General features: G+C 48.2%; 1 protein-coding gene across 1 annotated transcript in view; it reads left to right on the forward strand.

Annotated features, from left to right (window-relative positions):
• LOC108801022 (solute carrier family 43 member 3-like) overlaps positions 1-1,576 on the forward strand; it is a 41,406-nt gene extending 39,830 nt beyond the window's left edge. The window contains exon 5 of the mRNA XM_018572990.1: positions 1,443-1,576. Within this exon, the coding sequence (XP_018428492.1) occupies positions 1,443-1,576 (134 nt within the window). The remainder of the gene's footprint in view (positions 1-1,442) is intronic.
• Positions 1,577-21,766: the final 20,190 nt, after the last annotated feature.

Raw genomic sequence — 21,766 nt, forward strand, 5'->3', positions numbered from 1 at the left:
CGGCCCGGAGGTGGTTAATATAGTGTCGGTTTGGCAATATATTAAATGTAATGTGGGCACTTGCCAGGTTGAAAGATGGCTGCCGCTACTCGCAGCGGCCGTCTTTAAAAACCTAATGTGCAGTGGAGACCCCTGGGGGCACCGGAGGCCAACACAGAGCACCCTCAGGTGAGGTTATGAAGTGTGTGGGCCCCGGCTTCCTCCGGTGCTGCGGGGGCCCCTCAGGCTGCCTGGGCCCCTTACATGAGTATTCGCAGTACCCCCCTGACGGCGGCCCTGCGGTGATTGGATAGACTGAGAGCAAGCCAGTGACAAAGCACTGCTGATGCTGCTGAGCAGGCCCTGAGCTCTCGTTGGATCAGTGAGACTGAAAGTGAACGGGAGAGAGCGGTGCTGCTGAGCTGAACAGGGAAGGACCGGGACGGTAAGATACATTGCACAATTCTATTTCCAAGTGCAAACCGTTGGGTAACAAAAATAAAACATTGAGAGCTAAGCCTGCATGGCTAAATAAAACAGTAAGACATCACATCAAAGAAAAGAAGCTGGCATTTACAAAATATAAGATGGCGGGGACAGCATTGGCATTCCAATGCTACAAGGAATGTAATAAGAGATGTAAACATAAAATCTGGGCAGCTAAAATAGATTACGAAAAACATATCGCCACAGTCTGTAAGAACCCCCAAAAATTCTTCCAATATATAACCAGTAAAAAGATAAGAAAAGAGCAGCTAAGCCCAATGAAGGATGAGAACGGGAGATTAATCACAAACGACAGGGAGAAGGCTGAGGTATTCATTTTTCTCCTCAGTATAAAAGACGGCTTTAATGGAGATAAGAATAAAAGTAGCTTAGTGCATAAGATACCGCAGTGTTTGACAGTAGCCTGGGTTCAACAAAGTCTAGAAAAACTTAATGCAAATAAATCTTTGGGACCGGATAACCTGCACCCTCGGGTACTTAAAGAGCTCAGCCATTTTATTGCAAGACCGTTATTCCTAATTTTCAATGATTCCATAATGACTGGAAGGATACCAAGTGATTGGCGTAAAGCTACAGTAGTACCAATATTCAAAAAAGGTTCAAGATGGTAACCGGGGAACTACAGACCAGCCAGTCTAACATCAATAGTATGCAAACTGAGGGAATGATAAAGGACTATTTCGTGGATTTTGTTTGTGAAAAAGGTATAATAAGTGATGAACAACATGAATTTATCAAGGACTGTTCTTGTCAGACCAACCTACTAACATTCTACAATCCCCGCCCCCTCCTTTGCCATACCAGCATTAACAACAATAGTGTTACCAACACGCTTTTTGGAGACTTTTGATCTTCACACCTGATGCGCCAGGATTTACAGGCAAGCCTTTTCCCATTTTAACCTGCACAGCGTCTCTTTGTGATACCGCTGCCATCTTGCCATACTCTTGCAATAGCATGTTTCTATTCAGAGATAGTCCGCCATCACCAAACATTTGTGCTGACTCAGTGCGTTGTTCTGAAGATGTTGGTCTTGATGCCAAAGCCCCAGTGCATTCGGCTCTTGAAACTCGTGTACGGCCTGAAGTAGCTGATTCCTCCATCTGCACCCCACCTGTTTCAGAGGCACCACCATTGGTGTTTATAAGCACAGTCTTCATTTCACTATGTACAACTTCTTTATCATTTTCTTCTGTGTAAAGACCACATTTTCCTTTACATGCGTTGTAAGCGCCTTAGGAACAGAGCCGTCCTCCCCCTCTGAAAAAGCTTAATCAAACTTGAACTTTCTGCCATGAAGGGGGGACTCCAGCTCCCAAATCACCATCATTTCTCCCTCCATTCCTTCCACTTGTACCTCAGACACCTCTTGGGACTGACCTTATGGTGGTAATTTGTCAGGCATTTCCACCTGCTCCTGTTCAGTTTCTGGACACAGAGTCCTCTGACATGCTTTGTCCGAAGGCACCTTTGCTTTGTATGGCCTTGCAACGAAACTCATTCGCAAATTTCTCCCTGAAAGCGCCACTCCTTTCTTTGAGCACCATGACATACTCCTCATGTCTCTTCACATCCTCCTCCAGCCTTTTCAGTTCTGGCTTCATTTGGAGCTTTTTGGTCCTGGATGATCTCTCCAGCACAGCTTTCCTCTTTCTCAAGTCTTTCCTCAGCTCATTCAGTTTTTCTTCTTCTTTAGCAATTTTCAGAATCCTCATCGTGATTTTATCACAATAAACTGAAGCACTTTTTCCTTCAGCAGGCCCCCCACTTAGATCTGGGATTTTAGCAAAAGCACCTGGCCCAGACCTTCTAGGGGCAGCTTCCTCTATATCCTCCCCAGGATCCGACATGGTGTCCTATGGAAAGCGGCAAACTCAGCTCCCTGCTCCACTCCCTTGTGGAAGTAACCGAGCCTCGGAGAACACAACCACACCCGTCAGGTGCAGAGACTGATGTGACTGGTTCAGTGTTCTCTGTACAGCACTGTGGTATATGTCAGAGCTATATAAATGTATTATAACAGTGTCAGACTGTGGGGGGGACATTAAAGTGTAAGCTCCTTTGGTTCAGAGACTGCCGGGGGAGGTGGGGGGTTGGAGGGACAGTTTGTTCCTTAGGTCCACCGCTGTTTTTGAGGTTGGTAATACGTGCAGTACAGTACTTGGTACCGGCCCCCTCCCCTGTAACTTGGTACCTTCCTGTACATGCAGGAAGGGGGGTTTTCAGGAGGTGGAGCTTGGTCTGTAGCGGGCTTTACCAAAGAGCGATCAGGGATTGGAGCAGAGTCGCTTGAGTGGAAAGGTAAATGTTTTAGCAGCCCGACGATGGGGGTAGGGAAAGAGAGCCCATACACAGCCTGCACAGAGCCCGCAGCCCAACTGAGAGCCCCCACAGCCCACCTCGGAGCCTGTACAGGCTTAGATGTGCTAGTGGATAGATGAGGCACAGTTAGTGTTAGTGAAAAGGGAGTACAGTTAGTGTTTAGTGATATGGGAGTGTGATTAGTGTTTAGTGAAAAGGGAGAGCGGTACAGCTTTCCGCATGGGGGTCCTGTGCCCTGGGATTATGTCGGCTTAGAGCCCTGTGCAATGGAGCCTGATGCTTGACTCGCTTTCAAGTTGAGAATCGGAGCTGGCATGTTTCCTTCATTACCTTTTTTTCCCCCATCCTCCTACATTGCCTTCCCCTACTTTGCTGCTATTTGCAACCTACTCCTCTTCCGCATCCCTTGTGGAACTCTTTAATTAACTGTAATATTGTACATTATGCTGAATGATATCTGGTTCCGTGCTTGGGGCTCGGTGCATGCCTAGTGGCATGACTTTCTGTTCTATACGGTTCTTTGGATTTTACTGGAGAGTGTCCCTTTTTCCAATAAGTGTTTAAGTTTAGATATAAGAACCATTCCCTAAGCACGGCGCGTATTTAGCACATGTTAAATAATGATTACACTCTGTTTTGGTACATAATACTCACTGACCAATGGCTGGTCAGCGTTTATAGTCAGGACCGTGACAAATTGCTGTGCCACTGTGCCCTGGAACATATTGACTCATTTGATGTTTTGCTATCCTTATTGTACTGTACACTCTTGTATTATGTGCTGAAATGTTGGCTGCAGGCCCTCATGTTACGTTTTTGTGTCAGACTGTTATTCTGCTCAATAAACAAAGATGTTTTTTTTTTTGTGTGAAAAGGGAGGGCGGTTAGTGTTTAGTGAAAAGGGAGGGCGGTTAGTGTTTAGTGAAAAGGGAGGGCGGCTAGTGTTTAGTGAAAAGGGAAGGCGGTTAGTGTTTAGTGAAAAGGGAAGGCGGTTAGTGTTTAGTGAAAAGGGAGGGCGGCTAGTGTTTAGTGAAAAGGGAAGGCGGTTAGTGTTTAGTGAAAAGGGAGGGCGGCTAGTGTTTAGTGAAAAGGGAAGGCGGTTAGTGTTTAGTGAAAAGGGAGGGCGGCTAGTGTTTAGTGAAAAGGGAAGGCGGTTAGTGTTTAGTGAAAAGGGAGGGCGGTTAGTGTTTAGTGAAAAAGGAGGGTGGTTAGTGTTTAGTAAGAATGCACTGATGGCGGTTTTTCAGTATCGAGTACCGATATATATTTTTCCCGATACTAGCCGATGCCGAATACCGATAACGGAAGTCCCATTAAGGAAGCCAGGCGGCGTATAATGACTCGCCACCTGGCTTCCTGATTAGCTGGGAAGCCGGGCAGCGTGTAAAGACTCGCCCCCCCTGGCTTCCCGATTAGCATGGAAGCCATCTCCATGCTCCCTCATCATCAGGTGACGAGAAAGCATGGAGCCGGCTTTCTGGCCAATCAGGAAGCTGGGCGCCGTGTAATGATGCGGCGCCTGGCTTCCTGATTGGTCAGCTTCTCAACCACATCATTACACAGCGCCAGATTCCTGATTGGCTAGGAAGCTGACTCCATGCTCCCTCGTCACCAGACAGACACGCTGCCCGGCTTCCTGATCGGCCGGAGGTTTGGCCCAGGCCTAAAGCTGTGCAAGGGGCCCTAACATCTCTGATGGCTGCCCTGATGGCTGCCCTGGCTTCTGCTGCTGACTTATTCATTCATTCTACCATTTACAAATTACTACCGTTCCTACCAGTCTTGCTACAGAGGAAGAGGAGGGGTCTTTAGTGTAAACAACATGTAACTGCTGTTATCACATAGTACCCTGCCACTTTGATCAGGTCGGTACGTGTATTGATCCATCCATGGACAGCTTAGTATATACGCAGGGATTAGCATGCACAGTTTGGCGCCTGACGGCCATTTGTGTGATGACACCTTGAGACATCATTTCACAAATAGACTTCCACCTTCGATTTTGTTTTTTTATTTACTATATGGTGGTAGGGAGTTGGTTAACCACTTAAGCCCCCAGGCCTTTTGCTCCCTAAATCCACTTGAGTCCCAGAGCATATTTTTCATCTTTTTTATTCAGCAATGGTTTATTTGTATATGTTAACTATACATATGCATACATTTCCTATCTCCTTCGTTTTTATTGGGAGTAAATCGTAAAAACAAAATTAACAAAAGCATTTTCCAGTACTTCTCAATTCAGCTTTTGCGTACTTTGGCATCCACATATATGTACCCCAAAATATAACCAACAAAGCCTACTTATTAACCACTTGAAGACCGGAGTGGCCAGACCATTTTTTAGTATTCAGCACTTCGTGATGGCCCTAGAATGATTGCTATCACTCCGATGTTTGCGGTGATATGTAACATGTGCAGCGCAATGGGCGCAAACATCATTTTCGCACATGTTTGCGTCTGTATGTGACTTTAATTTTTAATTATTTTTTTAACTTTAAAGGAGAACTATGACATGAGTGATTTCCACTCACCTCATAGTTCTAAGCCGACCTGTGACAATAAGACTGTCACAGGTCGGCTCAGTAGATCGGGAGGTGAGGGAACACATACCGGGTTCCCTCATTTTTCCGGGGGGGGGGGCCCTTTATGGTTTTCTTGCACCGGGGCCCTGAGGGTTCTAGTTACGCCTCTGTGTGATAGCCAATTTAAACAGACAGGTCGTCTTTATGGAGACATCAGGGGTGTCTAAAACTCCTAATGTCACCTAGGGACCCCCAAAGAAGCTGATGAGGACCTATGCACACACACACACACACACACAATAGGTTGGACTTGATGGACATATGTCTTTATTCAACCTCAAATACTATGTAAGTAGAGATCTGCTTCACCAGCTTCTCTCCCTCTTTTCTCTGGTGACAGAGCTGCCGTACAGGTTCCAGGTCCGCAACGGGCACAGCAGAGCTTGGGATCGATGGCAGAGAGTGGGGCTGCACACCCACAATACATGCGATCCGGCGGCTCTACAGACGCCGGAACGCTTGTATGTAAACAGCCATCGCTGGCTGTTTACAATTTAGGCAGTTTCCCACTCCTGCGCGCCACAGGACGTTTACTCACATTCAAGAACATGCTTACTCACATTCAAGAAGCTCCCGGCCGGCCTTTTAATTACAACGGCTGGCCTGGAAGCAGTTAAAATTATATCACATTAGTGAGACTTTTAGGTAATAGAGCAGAATGGTAAAGTTGAGCATACGTTTTACATTGGGAGAGCTTTATTCCCCTTTCAATGAGATTTATTCCCCTTTCAATGCTATATTGCAATGCATGCAGAGGGAAAACAAACGGTATGAATAAACTATTAGCATGACATTAAGATAAGATTAAGCCATATTAACAAGGGTGCAAATTAGCATGACCATGACTTTTTCACAGGTTTGCTTCCTGAATCAAAAACATAAAAATTTGTTTCATTTGACGAAACGAATGAAAATGTTTTTTGTATTGCATCATTGCATTTAATATGGTCATTCCTGTTAAGCAGTTTATCTCTTTCCAGGGCTTATTGCTAGTTTTAATAAAGCCCATTTAAATGTTCTAAGCGGTGTCTTGGTGTCACTTGGGTCCAGGTAAGGGTGAGTCATCACTGGTGTGGGACAGAAGCAGTGGCGGATCCAGGGGGGGGGCAACGGGGCAAAATAGAGAGACGCTCCCTGCCTCTCCTAACCGCAATAGTAGTAACACCAGCATCCCAGCGCAGCGGCCGGGTCATACAGCTGTACTGTAAAGCTGTCACAGAGTTTACTGTGATTCAGTGTAAAAAAACGGCACACTCCAAGTACTATGCCGTTTTTTTTACACTGGACGCAGTAAACCATGTGACAGCTTTACAGCTGTATGTCCCGGCAGCTGTGCGGGGATCAAAGGCTTCAACCCTCCCCCGAAAATCTCTTTTGATGGCTCTGCTCTCCTCTGCTCTGCCTCCGTCCTCCTTTGCTTGCTATTGGCTGGGAGGGTGGTGCAGCACCATCATTGGCTGCCTGGCTAGTTTCAGCAGAGCGGGAAGGCACCTGCAGAGGAGGAACAAGAAGGCTGTTGGGGGCTTCACATGGAGCAGACATGGATGCTCCCCCCCATTGCCCCACCACTGCGACACCTTACTGACCTCCCCACTGCGTCACATTACTGACCTCCCCACTGCGTCACATTACTGACCTCCCCACTGCGTCACATTACTGATGTCTGCACTGCGTCACCTTACTGACCTCCGCGCCTTGCGTCACCTTACTGACCTCCACACTGCGTCACATTACTGACCTCTGCACTGCATCACATTACTCACCTCCACACTCTGCGTTTATTATTATCGCTCCCACCCTCCGCCCTGGGCCCGGCCGGCCGCACCGAGCAATCAGGACCCAAAGCAGAGGCTGCACTGTAGTTAAGCAAATTAGGCGGCCGTCTCAGCCCATGCCGGGGCTTTGCAGCTGCCTAATTTGTGTGAGTACAGACCGCCCAAGGTGCAGCAAATGAAAGAGTTGGAGCAACACTGTGTGATGCTGATCTCATAGTAAACAAAATGGTGCTGCAAGGGTTGCTGCCTTTTTTTCAAGTGAAACCGGAACAGTCTAGCACCACACTGCAATTTTAGAATAAACAAGAGAGAGTGAGGAGAGACAGTGAGGAGAGACAGACAGGGGAGAGTGAGGAGAGACAGACAGGGGAGTGAGGAGAGACAGACAAAATAGAGAGAGGGGAGACAGCCAGGAGAGATGGAAGAGACAGCCAGGGGAGAGAGAGAAAAGAGACAGCAAGGATAGAGAGAGGAGAGACAATCAGGAGAGAGGAGAGACATCCAGGGAGGAGTGTGAGAAGAGACAGCCAGGGGAGAGAGCAAGGAGAGACAGCCAGAGAGAGCAAGGAGAGAGAGCGAGAAGAGACAGCCAGGGGATAGAGTGAGAGACAGCCAGGAGAGAGAGCGAGAAGAGACAGCCAGGGGATAGAGTGAGAGACAGCCAGGAGAGCGAGGAGAGACAGCCCAGAGAGAGAGCGAGGAGAGACAGCCAAGAGAGAGAGAGAGAGGAGAGACAGCAAAGAGAGAAAGAGCCAGGAGAAACATCCAGGAGAGAGAGCCAGGATATTCAATATCCTGGTTGGAAGCTGTGGGGGGTCTCAGGAGGACTGTACGGCATCTCAGGCGGGCTGTGCAGGTATCGGTATCGGTGCAGTAGCATCCCTAGTGAATTATAAAAGTGCACTGCGCTTTATAGACCAACTACATATGCAATCTAATAATAATCTACATGTGAAATAAATATACAAGTATGCAGAATAACCCTATGGTGAATAAATACTATAGTGGAAAAATACCTAATAATGTATTCACCATAGGGTGATTCTGCATATTTATATATTTCTGTATTTATTTCACATGTAGATTATCATTAAATTACATATGTAGTTGGTAGGAATAGCGCAGGTCACATTTATAATTCACGTTTTTTATATACAATTTTTATCATGGCAGCTCAGGGGTTTGTTGTTCCATAGCACAGATCCTGCTTGTAATATTATCTATAGCTGCATCCCTAGTATATTGAGAGTACAGGAACCTTTGCTGCAGCCATACATAGAACTTGATAATGACATTTTCTTTAAAAACTCTACATCCTGCTTCAGCAGCATAGATAACTAACAGTGGCATAGCATAGCATTGAACTTGATAATAAAATTTTCTTTAAAAACTCCTGCTTCAGCAGCATAGATTGAACTAGAGAAGCAATATCAGGAACCTGCTCTGCATATGTATGTGTTGCACACAATATATGTATCTGTTGCATACATATACTGTGGCATTTTTGGGCTCTTACTTGGTGTGAAGGTCTGGAGAAGGGAGGGGACACAGCTGGGGTGACATCTCAGGGCACATGCGGGCTCCCAGAAGGGCCCCAGACAACACAGGAGATCTGCGTACGGAGAGCAGGGGATGGGGCCGAGTTGATAGTGGGCAGAGCACAGAGCCACGTCTATGCTGCTGTATGTAGCCTCCTGTCTGTAGAGCACCGATGCCATGTACACAGCCAGCCCTGCATGTGTTTATCTTATGTGGGCTGAAGGGGCAGCTGCTGTGGGCCCCACAACAATGATTGGGCCCTGGGCAGCTGCCCCTTTTGCCCTGCGTTAAAGACGGCCCTGGAGGGCAGCACTACAGTAACAACCATAAACAATATACACACACTATTATTGCACCGCTGCCACCAGATGTGAAGGAATCATGTCACGATGACTTGAAAGATCCTTGATTAGAGGAGGAGGAATGAGGAGAGATCTTCCTTTGGGGAGCTATGAAGCAGTAACCATAGCCTGCATTACCGCTGGCAACCACTGAGGGTGACTCACCCAAATCTAGCTGTCTGGATCACAGCTGCCCACACACACCAGACACACAATTAAGCATAGCTTACCACTACCTGCAGTTTGTTAGCTAGGCAACCATACACGCAATTTTAACAAAAGTAACAAATACAAAAAGACAAGAAAGTAAATGGAAAGAAACTTTACTGGTTTGGACTGTACTGTTTTATCCTGTTGTCTGGAAAACACTTGGCATTTACATTTAATTCTGTAGTAATAGTGTTGTCTCCTTGAGATCAATGGTCCCTTTGATATGATAAAATGGCCTACTGGTTACATAAACAGGTGGTGTCAGAACCATGGGAACTCAGAAAGATAACACTTAATTAACATGCATGCATACTCTTCCTGGAGACAGAATGGCACCAAACAGTTTATGCATAAATGTATTAATGTTGCTGTGGTAGTATTGTTGAGTTCACCAATTGAGTTCATACATGATTTATTGATAACTACGGATTTTTCTCTCCCGTTCATTGAAGGACACAGGGCTACAGATCGTAGATCCTGAATGGTAGGGTATATCGCCACCTGCAGGAGTAGGACGCTAGGCACATAACAAAAAGACAAGACAGCCTGCTGTTGGCCCAACCCCTCACTTGGTGAGTCTCCAGTTTTTTGCCCAGCGCCAGGAGTAAGGAGCTAAAAAAAAAATTTCTCTGGAAATTTTTTTCCTTTCTTCCGATTGGATTAGTTCTTCTAGCAAGTGTCCCCAGGGCAACATGCTGGATGATTGTAGATCCTTGTAGTCTCCCCTGGGTGACCGACGAGCGCATGCAGACTCTGCCACGGTGGGTCGGCTGCGACATGTGGTCCCCTGTTGACGCCTATGGGTTCGTCCCGGGGTGTGCATCTGACTGGGGGTCTTGGCCTCCCTGTCATGGCGCTCCCTGTAGGGTGAAGACGGCGCGACTGCGGTCGGGGATGTGTTTTCTGCCGCCTCCCTGCTCGTCCGGGGTCCTGTGGTTGTGGTCCGGCCTTCCCTTCGCGGGGTTAGGTATGGGGGTCTGCGGTGGATGCTCAGGTAAGCTTGGGGGCTGCGCTGTCTCTGGCAGCTGCAGCCTCCTGTCTCTCCCCCCCTCCCCCTGCCTCATGGTGCTAGGGGCGCCGGGGGGACTTGGATGGTGCCGGTGTGGCCCTTGTCTGCTGGGACTTGAGCTCTGGGGGTGCTCCTGTGCGCAGGGGATGGGAGATGGCCGCATCCGCGGCTGAGACTGCTCATTCGGCGGCCGCGGCCGATACTCTAGGCCCTTGTCTGCTTGCGGCCTTCGGGTGGCGCCGTGTTGGTCTTACCTGGGGCCCTTGGGGGGCCTGTCGGTGGTCTGCCCTGGAGGGGCTGTGGCTCTATGGAGCTCTGGTGGTCAGCAGCGGCTTCTGGGGCGATCGCCGTTCGGCAGCCACGACCGCTAATCGAGGCCCCGGCTTTTGTGGCCTCAGGATCGGCTCCGCGGAGGAGTGCTGTTCTCCTCCACCTGACGGAGTCGGGCAGCTGGGCGGATACAGAGAGCGCTGGGGGTCGTGAGTACTGCGGGGTCCCTGTTTTCTCTCTCTCCCTTGCCTGTTGGTCTCCGGTCAGTGGGGTGGTTGTTGTGCGGGTGTTCAATGGATCGCAGGGATGACCCCCCCTGCATTGTCTTGTGAGGGCTGTGAGCTGCACTCTGCGGACCCCTCTAGATCCCCTCTTTGTGCGTCCTGTACACCTGCGCTCCTTTGCCAGTCCCCTGTGCGTCCATCAGGGTCCTCTGGGGGGGTGGTCGGCACCGCAGGTACCGCGCTGTCCCTGGAAGTCTTTTCCTCTGCCATGGATGGGTTGTGAAGCGCATTGAACGCGCCTTGATGCAGCGCCCGCCTAGGAAACGGGCTTTGCCTGCGCCGTCCCCTGCCCTTTCGGGGGAGTCCGAGGAGGAAGGGGAACTTCCCTCGACATCACCACATCCTGATACAGGGATTCCTCGCAGCCTGATTCGGCCAGTGAGGATGAGGCCGCGTCTTCCTGGTTCAGGAATGCAAGATGGTCTCTGCGCTGGTCCGTGCTGTCCGGGAGACCCTTAAAATTGAGGATGGTCCCAGCTCTTCAGCACTGCCGCCAGTGCAGTTTGGGACGCATAAGACTAGGCGTTCCGCCAAGGTGTTTCCTTACATCTCCTTTTTTGATTACTTTATTTATAAGGAGTGGAAGCGACCTACCAAGTCCTTTGCGGTCCCTATGCGTTTCTCAGTTCGCTATCCCTTTGAGGAGGCTTTTGTGTCTAAATGGGCTTCCCCGCCGGCGGTGAACCCCCCGGTCTCTCGCTATACAAAGCCACAGTTATCCCGGTGGAGGATTCTCCGTCTTTTAAAGACCCCACTGATAGGAAAGCTGAGGCGCTGTCGCGGCCCGTGTACTCTGTCTCGGGGGCACTTATGCATCCGGTTCTGGCTTCTGCCTTGATCTCTCAGACGCTGACGGAGTGGGCTAAGATGTTGCACCAGGGTCTTGCGGAGGAGAATTTCTCTCCCGCTTTCATGGATTTGGAAGACCAGTTGGTGCAAGGCCTTCGGTATGTCTGCAATTCGGCCTTGGATGCGGCACCCTTGGTGTCCAAGTTGTCGGTGTCATCGGTGACGCTTCGCAGGTTGCTTTGGCTTAAGTGCTGGTCGGCTGATCAGGCTTCCAAGACACCTCTGGCGGGGTTGCTTTTTACTGAAGATCGTCTGCTTGGTTCCACCTTGGATGAGATCATTAAGGATCTGACGGGGGGGTAAGAGTACTTTTCTTCCCCAGGCGCACAGGAAGGAGCTGCGCCAGAAACCTGGGCCCTCTTTCTCCGCTCACAAGCGGCTTTTTCAGCCCCCTCCGCCCTCCGACAAGGGCGGGAAGTTTCACAAGCCCTCCCCTTCACAATCCTCCAAGCGTCCGTGGCAGCCTAAGTCTGCCAAGCTCGCCGGCAAGCCCCAGTCCGCATGAAGGTCGCGCCCCAGCTCTGGCTCCCAGGGTGGGGGGGCGCCTTCGGCTCTTTGCGGATTTTGGTTGGCGCACGTCTCCGACGATTGGGTCCGGGAGCTGGTTTCTTCGGGCTACAAGATCGAATTTCTGTCCCGTCCAGGGGAACCGTTTCTTCCCGTCCAACACGCGACTCTCTCCTTCGTGGTTGGCGGATCTCCGTCACGCTTTTGTCCCAGGGGGTGATCGGGCCAGTTCCGTCCTCGGAAAGGTTCAAAGGGTTTTATTCAAACCTGTTTACTGTGCCCAAGAAAGAGGGGGTTCGGCCCATCCTGGACCTCAACCGCTTGAACACCTTTGTGCGGGTTCATCGGTTCCGGATGGAGCCGATCAGGTCCGTGGTGGCCTGGCTCCGTCAGGGGGACCTGCTGCCTTCCATCGACATCAAGGATGCCTACCTTCATGTACCTGTTTGCGAGTCTCATCAGCGTTATCTTCGTTTCGCGGTGGAGGAGGAGCATTTTCAGTTTGTGTCGCTGCCTATCGGGCTGGCGTCTGCCCCCGCGGGTGTTCACCAAGGTGCTTGCCCCGATTCTGGCGCTGTTGCGTTGTCTGGGGGTTTCATTTCTGGGCTAACTGGACGATCTGCTTGCGGGTGGAGTCACACTCCGCTCTGGTGACAGCTCTGGCGGTCACGATACGGTCCTTGGAGGGGTTCGGTTGGCTCCTGCACCTCCGGAAGCCTTGCCTGGACTGTTGCGGCTCGGGTTTTTCTTCCTCGGGACAAGCTCCTGAAACTTCGTTCCATAGTACGACTGCTGTGGACTCGCCGGTGGTCGCCCATTCGCTTTTGCATGCAGGTCCTGGGTCTCATGGTGGCCTCCTTCGAGGCGGTGTCCTTTGCGCAGCACCACACCAGGACCCTGCAGAGGAACATCTGGGTACTGTGGGACAAGTCCCCCCCAATCCTTGGACAGGGAAATTCAGGTGTCTTGGGAGGCGCGAGTCTCCCTGCGGTGGTGGCTTCAATCTCCGGCCTTGGTGCGGGGGAAGTCTTCACTGGACGGTGGTCACCACGGATGCCAGCCTTTGGAGCTGGGGTGGAGTCCTGGGCCCCTTGACCGTGCAGGGTCGTTGGTTGCCGGAGGAGTCCCGTCTGTTGATCAATGTGTTGGAACTTCGGGCGATTCGCATTTCTTTCCTTCGTTGGTCGTTCCGACTTCAGGATCTGGCGGTTCGAGTCCAGTCGGACGAAGCCACCGCGGTGGCGTACATAGAGAGGTGTTCAGGATTCTCTCCTGGGCAGAGAATCGGGTTCTGGCTCTCTTGGCGGTCTACATCCCGAGGGTGGAATATTGGCAGGCCGATTACCTCAGTCGGCAGTCAGTGGACCCGGGAGATTGGTCTCTGCACCCGGAGGTTTTTCAGCTGCTCTCTCGTCGCTGGGGGACGCCGGAGGTGGATCTTCTGGCGTCTCGGTTCCACCGGAAGGTGGACAGGTTTGCGGCCCGGGATCTGGATCCCTGGGCGGTGGCGGTGGATGCCCTGGTGGCTCCTTGGGGTAATTTATGCATTTCCCCCTCTGTATCTGTTGCCTTGGCTTCTGCGTCGGATCGCGACCGAGGGCATCACCGTCGTCTTCGTGGCCCCGGACTGGCCTCGGAGGGCGTGGTACGTGGACGTGGTTCAGCTGGTGGTGGACTCTCCGTGGCGGCTAACCTCTGCGTTCCGTTCTTCTGTCCCAGGGACCTGTGTTTAATCCTTCTTTACAGTCGCTGGCTTTGACGGCGTGGCTGGGAGAGCCAGGTCCTAAAGGACCGGGAGTTGTCTGATTCGGTCATTTCCACGATGCTTAGGGCGCGCAAAGTGGTCTTTCGTAAGATTTACCATCGCACGTGGAGGGCCTATTTTGCCTGGTGTGAGGCTGGGGCTCTGTCCCGGCGGCTGGTTTTTCGTCGGCAGACTTCTTGCGTTCTTGCAGTGCGGTGTAACTCAAGGCCTGGCCTTGAGTACTGTGAAGGGCCAAATATCTGCATTGGCTGAGCTTTTCCAGCGGCCTTTGGCGTCTAACACTCTGGTTCGCACCTTTGTCCAGGGGGTGACGCGCATTGCTCCTCCTGTGCGCTCGCCTTCGGCTCCATGGGATCTGAATCTGGTGCTTTCGGTGTTGCAGGAATTTCCATTTGAGCCTCTTCGGGAGATTCCGCTTGTGTCCTTGTCGCAAGATGGCCTTTTTGGTGGCCATCACTTCCGTGCGGCGGGTGTCGGAATTGGCTGGTTCTCCATCCTAGGCCGGCCTTCCTGCCTAAGGTTGTGTCGGCTTTCCTTCTGAATGCGGACATTGTCTTACCTTCCCTGTGCCCGAAGCCGGTTCATAGGAAGGAACGTGCGCTCCACTGTTTGGATGTGATTCGCGCTCTCCGTGTTTATTTGGAAGCTATGGCTTCTTTTTGCGAGCCAGGATCCTTGTTCGTGCTCGCGGAGGGCCCTCGTCGGCGGCTACCATTTCGCAGTGGATTCGCAATGTGGTTATTCAGGCGTACGCCCTTAAGGGGCGTGAGCCTCCTTTCCCTGTCACTGCCCCTTCTCTAGGGGGTCCTTTGGACTTTGAGGGGTCCTTTGGGTGTTTTTTGTTGTTGTTGCCCATCCCTCAGTGTGTTACTGCTTGGTGACGTCCCTACCATTCAGGATCTACGATCTGTTGCCCTGTGTCCTTCAATGAATGGGAGAGAAAATAGGATTTTTGTACTTACTGTAAAATCCTTTTCTCTCCGTTCATTGAAGGACACGGGTCCAGCCCTCTTTTCTGGGGTGTAAACTTCTAACTGCTTGTTACTTACTGGAGACTTGTCAGCAAGTGAGCGGTTGGGCCACCAGCAGGGGCCGCCCCTAGGCTGTCTTGTCTTTTTGGTATGTGCCTAGCGTCCTACTCCTGCAGCTGGCGATGTACCCTACCATTCAGTATCTACGATCTGTTGCCCTGTGTCCTTCAATGAACGGAGAGAAAAGGATTTTACGGTGAGTACAAAAATACAATATTTTTTTTGTTTTCCTTTCCTCATTGTAATTGTTGGTATCTATAATTGAGATGTGCATGTTTAATTCTTTGTGCAATATATTATTTTAAACCCACGGTTTCTGTGTATATTTCTTAGCTGACCTTCCCCTCTCGAACAGGAAGAAGTGGGCGTTAATACAGATATTATTTATTAATATTAATATTCTTGTTTAAATCATCCCCATTTTTTTTACAGATTTATAGAGGAAAGATGTGGGACAAACTTTTTCCCATTTTTTTTCCTATCACCTTTGAAGGTGACACCTCGCCTGGCATGAAGGTGCCCATACACCTTACAATTATCTGCAGATTTTCTGTGTTCAGATGGAAAGTGCAACAGATTGGCCCAGGTGGAGATTACTCCATCCACACAGTTAAGTGTAGATGGAGGAATCTGTTGCACCTTTTCCATCTGACCACAGAAAATCTGCAGATAAATTGTAAGGTGTGTGGGCAGCTTAAGGTGTATGGCCAGCTTTGCCTTCTGAAGTGTCCACAGGTTAAATGGATCAACTGGTTCTGAAGGCTGAGTTGGTTGTTAGAATTTTAAACACCAGTGCATAATGCCAATTGCAGTCCAAATATCACCTGGCTGCTGTGAGCAGGGTTTATTTAACTATTTTGCCTGTTCTTTAGGGTTAGTTCACACCATATGCAGTGCGTTCCGGTCCGATTCTGGCCCAAACACACTGCATCACATTGTGGCCGGCCCACTTTTTTGCAGGGCAGGAGGGGGCCTGGTGGGCTATTGAAGTAAATGGCACCGTAGCCACGTCCTCCGGCCACAATGCGATCGCCCGCATGGGATCGTAAGGCACATTGTGCCTGCAGTCCGGTCCGGTGCGATCAAAATGCTGCAAGCACTATTTTGATCGCACCACCAGAATCGGATGAAACGCACTGCATATGGTGTGAACTAACGCTTAAGGCCATGAAATACAATTTGCCATCTGCATGTAGCTCTTAATGCGCAGTATCAGAAGGGATAATTATCCCCCTACAGCTAATATTTTGTATTTTACTTAGAGATAGACCATATCTCCAATGATCTCTGGAAAATGACAAATGACTGCACACAATTTGGAGCCTCAGTTTGTAAAGACCTTTTCTTCCCTGCTGCTTTTGTAGTCGCATAGTCTGTACAGGCACCTACGGTCAGGGGAGGCAGGTGAGGCAGAGCCTCACCTAGTATTATGGAGGGAAAAGCTGCCAGTTTCAAATCTGAAGCTGACAGCTTTTCCTCCATTCAGATCGGCTTGTTACAGGTTACACAGCAAGGAAAACCTCCCTGTCATGGACGGAGTGCTGCCTGTTAATTACAGGCAGCACTGCATCCGGTTGTTGACAGGTAGTTAGGTTACACAGCAGCGGGCAGGGCCGTCTTTAACGCGGGGCAAAGAGGGCGCTTGCCCCGGGCCCATTCATGGCTGTGGGGCCCAAAGCAGCTGCCCCTTGAGCCCGCTGCCCGCAGAAACTTGCAGGGATCGGCGAGGTCGTACCGTAGAATCAGCACAGGAAAAAAAAACCTTCCTGACTCTGTGAGGTCTCACCAGCCCGGTTTAACCCCACAGAGACCTGGTGAGACCCCTGAGTGGGACCTCATGTTTTTTAGTTTCGCCTAAGGCCTCGCAAACTCTAGAGCCGCCTCTGATCACAGGATGTCAGGAAGCAGGGGGTGTTGCCCCTGCTCGGGGGCCGCGGGCACAGCGCAGGGCACGGGTTTCCCCTCAGCTTGGCAGAACTCCTGGTGCCCGGGTTGCGGGTACGCATGCTTGAGTCGCACGGCGGGTGCGCATGCGCGGTACGCCGGCTGCGCGCGCATCCCCTGGGGCACGTGTGTAGCACTCCTGCTCCATTAGGCATCAGGTGTGAGCCTTGCTGGGGGAGGTTCCCTGTACACACCTTCCATCTCTCTCGCCTGCCATCGGTTCCCGAGGAAGGAAGCCTCCTGGTTGCCTCGGTGACCGGGGGGTGGTCCTAACTCCCCTGGCTATAAAAACCTGGCCTGAGCTCTGGCTTATTGCTGAGTTATTCCACCTCATGGTGTGACATACGAAGCTCCCCTCCTATGTGCCTTGTTGCCTGTTTCCTGAACCCTCTGCTGACCTCCCGTGTACCGACCTTGGACCGCCTATCGTTTCTGACCCTCTGCTGCCTGCCTTGACCTCGGATTACCCTCGACTCCCTCTTTGGATTGCCCCCTGGTTACCTTACCTTCGGACCCTTCCGGCTGCTTCCTGCCAGCGGGTTCCCTCTGTGCTGCTCGCCCGCAGACGCACCTGATACAGGAGTACCAAGCAGCTGGTGCCCAAGGTTGAAGAAGGGCCTGATGCTGGGGTACCGGAAGCTATATGGTGAAACCCCACATAGCCCTGGTAGGGGAAATTGCACTTTCGGCATTATGCCAAAAGTGGCATTTACGGCCAATATGTTTCGGCGGCCGATATATCGGTGCATCCCTAATATAAACATAATGCTGAGCTTGCAATCGGTTTGAAATCCTGCAGTCAAAGTTTTTTTGAGAGAAGTCTATGATCTATGTGTGCTGTTTTTTTTTTTCTGGGTGTTGGGGAGGTGAGAGAAATTCCGGGGGGGGGCAAGAAAATGTTTGCCCAGGGTCCGATCAGTATTAAAGACAGGCCTGGCAGTGGGCTTCCCCACTGCTTGTGTAACCTAACTAGTGAGACAAGAGCTGTCACAGCCTCTACTCTGTGTTAGATGCGTGAGCTCTCTGGATGGCTTGGACCAATGGCAAAGCGCCATTGGTCCAAGCTGTCCAATTAAAAAAAGAAAAAACACTGAGGCCATCAATCTCGATACCTCAGCAGTGATGAGCAAGTGAGGGACAGGAAGGCTCCTCCCTGTTTCCTCCCTTTCTCCTCTCTCCCTCCTTCACACTAGCTTGGGGACTGGGTTGGGGGTGGAGTTTCAGTGGTTGGGGGTGGAGTTTTGGTCGTGGGTTGGGCTTCGGCGGGCTGGAGGGTGGGGTGGTACGTGCTAGGGCAATTCTGGGGAATGCCTCACCCGGAACCAACGGCACTGCACGTCACCTGGTCTGTAGGATTCTTTTGGTGAGGTGAAAGTTTGATCAACTTTATCTACAGCAACAAGCATACGTTAGCAGCTATGTGTTAACTCCCCAAATGCACAGGTCCAAGCTATCTATTTAAATTTTAAACTGTGAACATTTGTTTACTACCTACCACTGAATTAAGAATTATCTTTATTGATCATCTCTTGTGTGTTCACAATTTTACTTCAGAACGAAAGGGTTAATTCTCCTCCAACTAGATTTCAAACATAGGTCATAAGTGTTGGTTATGTGTTTAGATGAAGCATCTGAGATCTTGAGGAACGCTGAATTAAGTTTTGCTTGCTTAGCAAGACATTATGTATATATGTAGGGATACAGCATTACATCATACAGAAATACTTTCCTGTATATATTATAGATAAACATGCATAAGCATATAAACTAACATAGCACTACAGCGCCATCTACAGCTCAAAATACATAATTACACAAGTAATACAGTCATATATATGCTGTTGCATTTCCAACAATAGAAACAAGAATTTTAAAAGATGTGCCTACTCCAGTAGCAATTCTTGCTAATAAGAAAATCAACTTTTTGTTATCCATATAGCAATAGCATGTAGGTAATCATTTTAAATAAAGAAAATGTCCAAAATATACAATGCATCTCTATGGGTTTGCTGCAAATTTGAGTATTAAGCTACAGTGTCGTTTTTAGAATGGTTTGGTTTTTAGAAGTGGGATTGCCTTTAGAAAAGCTTTTTATATGCATGGGCCCTAAAAGTTTTTGCTGTATCGCAGTGGCCTCACAAGGGGGGGAGCCCGTACGGGTGACACTATTAGAGGGGGTGAAACCAAAATTACTTAGTCACGCACATGCATGATGACTTCCCAGCGGCTGTTACCCAGTGGCTGCTCCGGATGACACCATGCTCCTGCTGTATCGCGCTAACATATGTTGTTAAACTTCTGATTGGTTGGTTAATTAATTGATCTGTTTCTTTTTTTTTTTCAGATACAGGACTTCTGTTGTTTCCTGCTCTTTCCCTCCTGTCAACTGGAGGAATTATCTTTATATTGACTAATATGCAGGTCAGTGTTTCCACAACAACAAAATCATTTTATAGCAATCATATTAACCGTTACAACAAATTCTCGATGTATTATGACTCAATTTCTGGTTTAGAATCTAACAGTAATTAATAATTATTGGTATCAAAAACTAAGAAAAACCTGACTGGAGTCTCTACAAACCATGCAAAAAAACAAATTGTATGTTATACCCTACAAAAAAGGTTGCCAAGATCAACTACAAAGGACTGCTTCTCATGATCAATTTTTTAACTGCTAGTGATTCCTTCCTATTATTAATACTTTTTAACATAGATCTGTGGAATATATAGTAAATATTAGGGATGCACCAAAATAAAATTTTTAGACCAAAACTGAAAAAAAAATTGCCAGGCCGAAACCGAAAATTACTTTTTTTTTCCAACCTTTTTAAAAAATGTAAAATTATTTTTTAATTATTTTTTTATTTTTTTACTTTATTGACGGGGCTTTGGGGAAATCTCTGTGTAGTCCCCTGATATTTCCCTTTTTTTTGTTTCGCATGACATTTCTATTGAAATTTTAAACGGTACAGACAGGGAAAATAAGAGCAAGAAAACTAAGCACTACCACCAACATGTGGCATAGTAATGTAATAAAAACAATAAACATTTCCAGGTAAAAAGATAATAGGAAAATTGCACAATGATGTACATGGGTAAATATTGACATCGATCAACAAGAAAAAAATATAAAAAACAAGGTGAAAGTACACTGGTTAACAAGGTCATTGACATGAGTAATGATGCGTCAATTAAATAGAGTTGGACATGAAAGAAAGCAAAGGTCAAAGTGGAAGGTAAAGAAATATGTGGTCAATCAAGGAGAAAAGTGAGACGTAAAAAATGAAAAAATGAATTTGAATAAAAGAGAGACTAGAATATGTCTAATTTGACTAGAGAGCCATCTAACTTGGCCATAAGATACCAGTCGGAATGTTGGAAAGTGGACATAATATCTTTGAGTTGATCAAGGGATCATTCAAATACAAGAAAGTTGTGTGAAAAAATTTACCAGTTCACTCTAGGTTATTCTTAGTGTCTAATTTATCAATGAGCTTTAATTTAGCAATGAGTTTAAAGAGAATGTTACTCATATCTGGCAAGTTAGGGTCCGTAGGGCGAAGCCAATTTACTGGAAAAGATTTCTTAATAGCCAGGGGGCAGAGATGTTTTCATAGTATAAGAGGAGGTGAGCATGTGGCAGAGGTGTAGTTCACATTATGAAATAGGCAAACCATTAAATTTACATCTCTAGGAATACCTGAAAGTGAAATCATATAATGCAGTGCTCCACTCCAAAATGTTTGAATGTTGGGGTAGGTCCAGAAAAGATGAGAGAGATCCAGGTGATAGAAATGGGATTTGGGATGATGTGGGGGATGTCAGAAGATGGTGGAAGGCAATGTGAGAGGCATCTTGAATTTTAGAGAGGAGGTCGGTTTTGATGAATTGGGAAATCTGAGCTTGGTGTAAAAAATGTTGTGGAGGAAGATGATATAAGGCTGTGAGTTCTTCCCTGGACATACAAGGTACACCAAGAAGTTAATAAATTCTGGAGAGTATGGATTCCCTTAAGATTCCAGTACTTAAAGACTTCTGAGTCAGCACACTGAAGGAATACAGGGGATGAGGTCATAGGCATCCATGGGGTTACTGTGACAGGGAGAGAGTATTTCCTGACTTCTCTCCAAGTGATAACTGTGTCTCTTCAAAGTATATGGGTTTTTAAGGTTTGGAACGAGTAGTCTAAGGGGGGAATGAACGATACCAGAAAGGGACCAAGCATGTACGAAGTTGACTCTGAAGGCTTGTTGGAAAAAAAAGTGGTACTATGTATCCAGTCCCTAACGTAACGGAAAATACTCACTAGGTTATATAATCAGTAGACATGTGCGATTCGGTTCGTTCCGAAATTCGTTTTGGCCGAATTTTCGGAAATTCGGAGATTCGGATGCATCCGAATTCCGAATTACAGCTAAGACGAATGCAAACGAATCCGAAATTCCCGATTTCCCGAAATTCGTTATTGGACGAATTTCGTTCGAAATTAATTTAATTTCGGACCCGAAAAACGAAACGAAACTAAACTAAACTAATTTTTTTTTTTCCAAAACGAAACTAAACTAAACAAATTTTTTTTTTTTTTTCAAAACGAAACTAAACTAAACAAAATTTTTTTTTTTTTTTTTTTTAAACTAAACTAAACGAATTTTTTGCTGGTGCACATGTCTAATAATCAGATATTTGCTCCTAAGCAGGATTTGGGTTGTTGCAATCCTGAGTTTTTTTCCCCTTCCATAAAAATTTTGAAAAGGCCTTGTTTAAAAATTGGATGTCTTTATGTTTAAGAAGAAGTGGAAGTATAAGGTAACGTAGGCAAGGAAAACTGGAAGTGTAAGTATAGGGTAAAG

The sequence above is a fragment of the Nanorana parkeri genome, unplaced genomic scaffold, assembly GCF_000935625.1.
Source record: "Nanorana parkeri isolate BGI_ZX_2015 unplaced genomic scaffold, ASM93562v1 scaffold2197, whole genome shotgun sequence".
Classification (NCBI taxonomy): Eukaryota; Metazoa; Chordata; class Amphibia; order Anura; family Dicroglossidae; genus Nanorana; species Nanorana parkeri.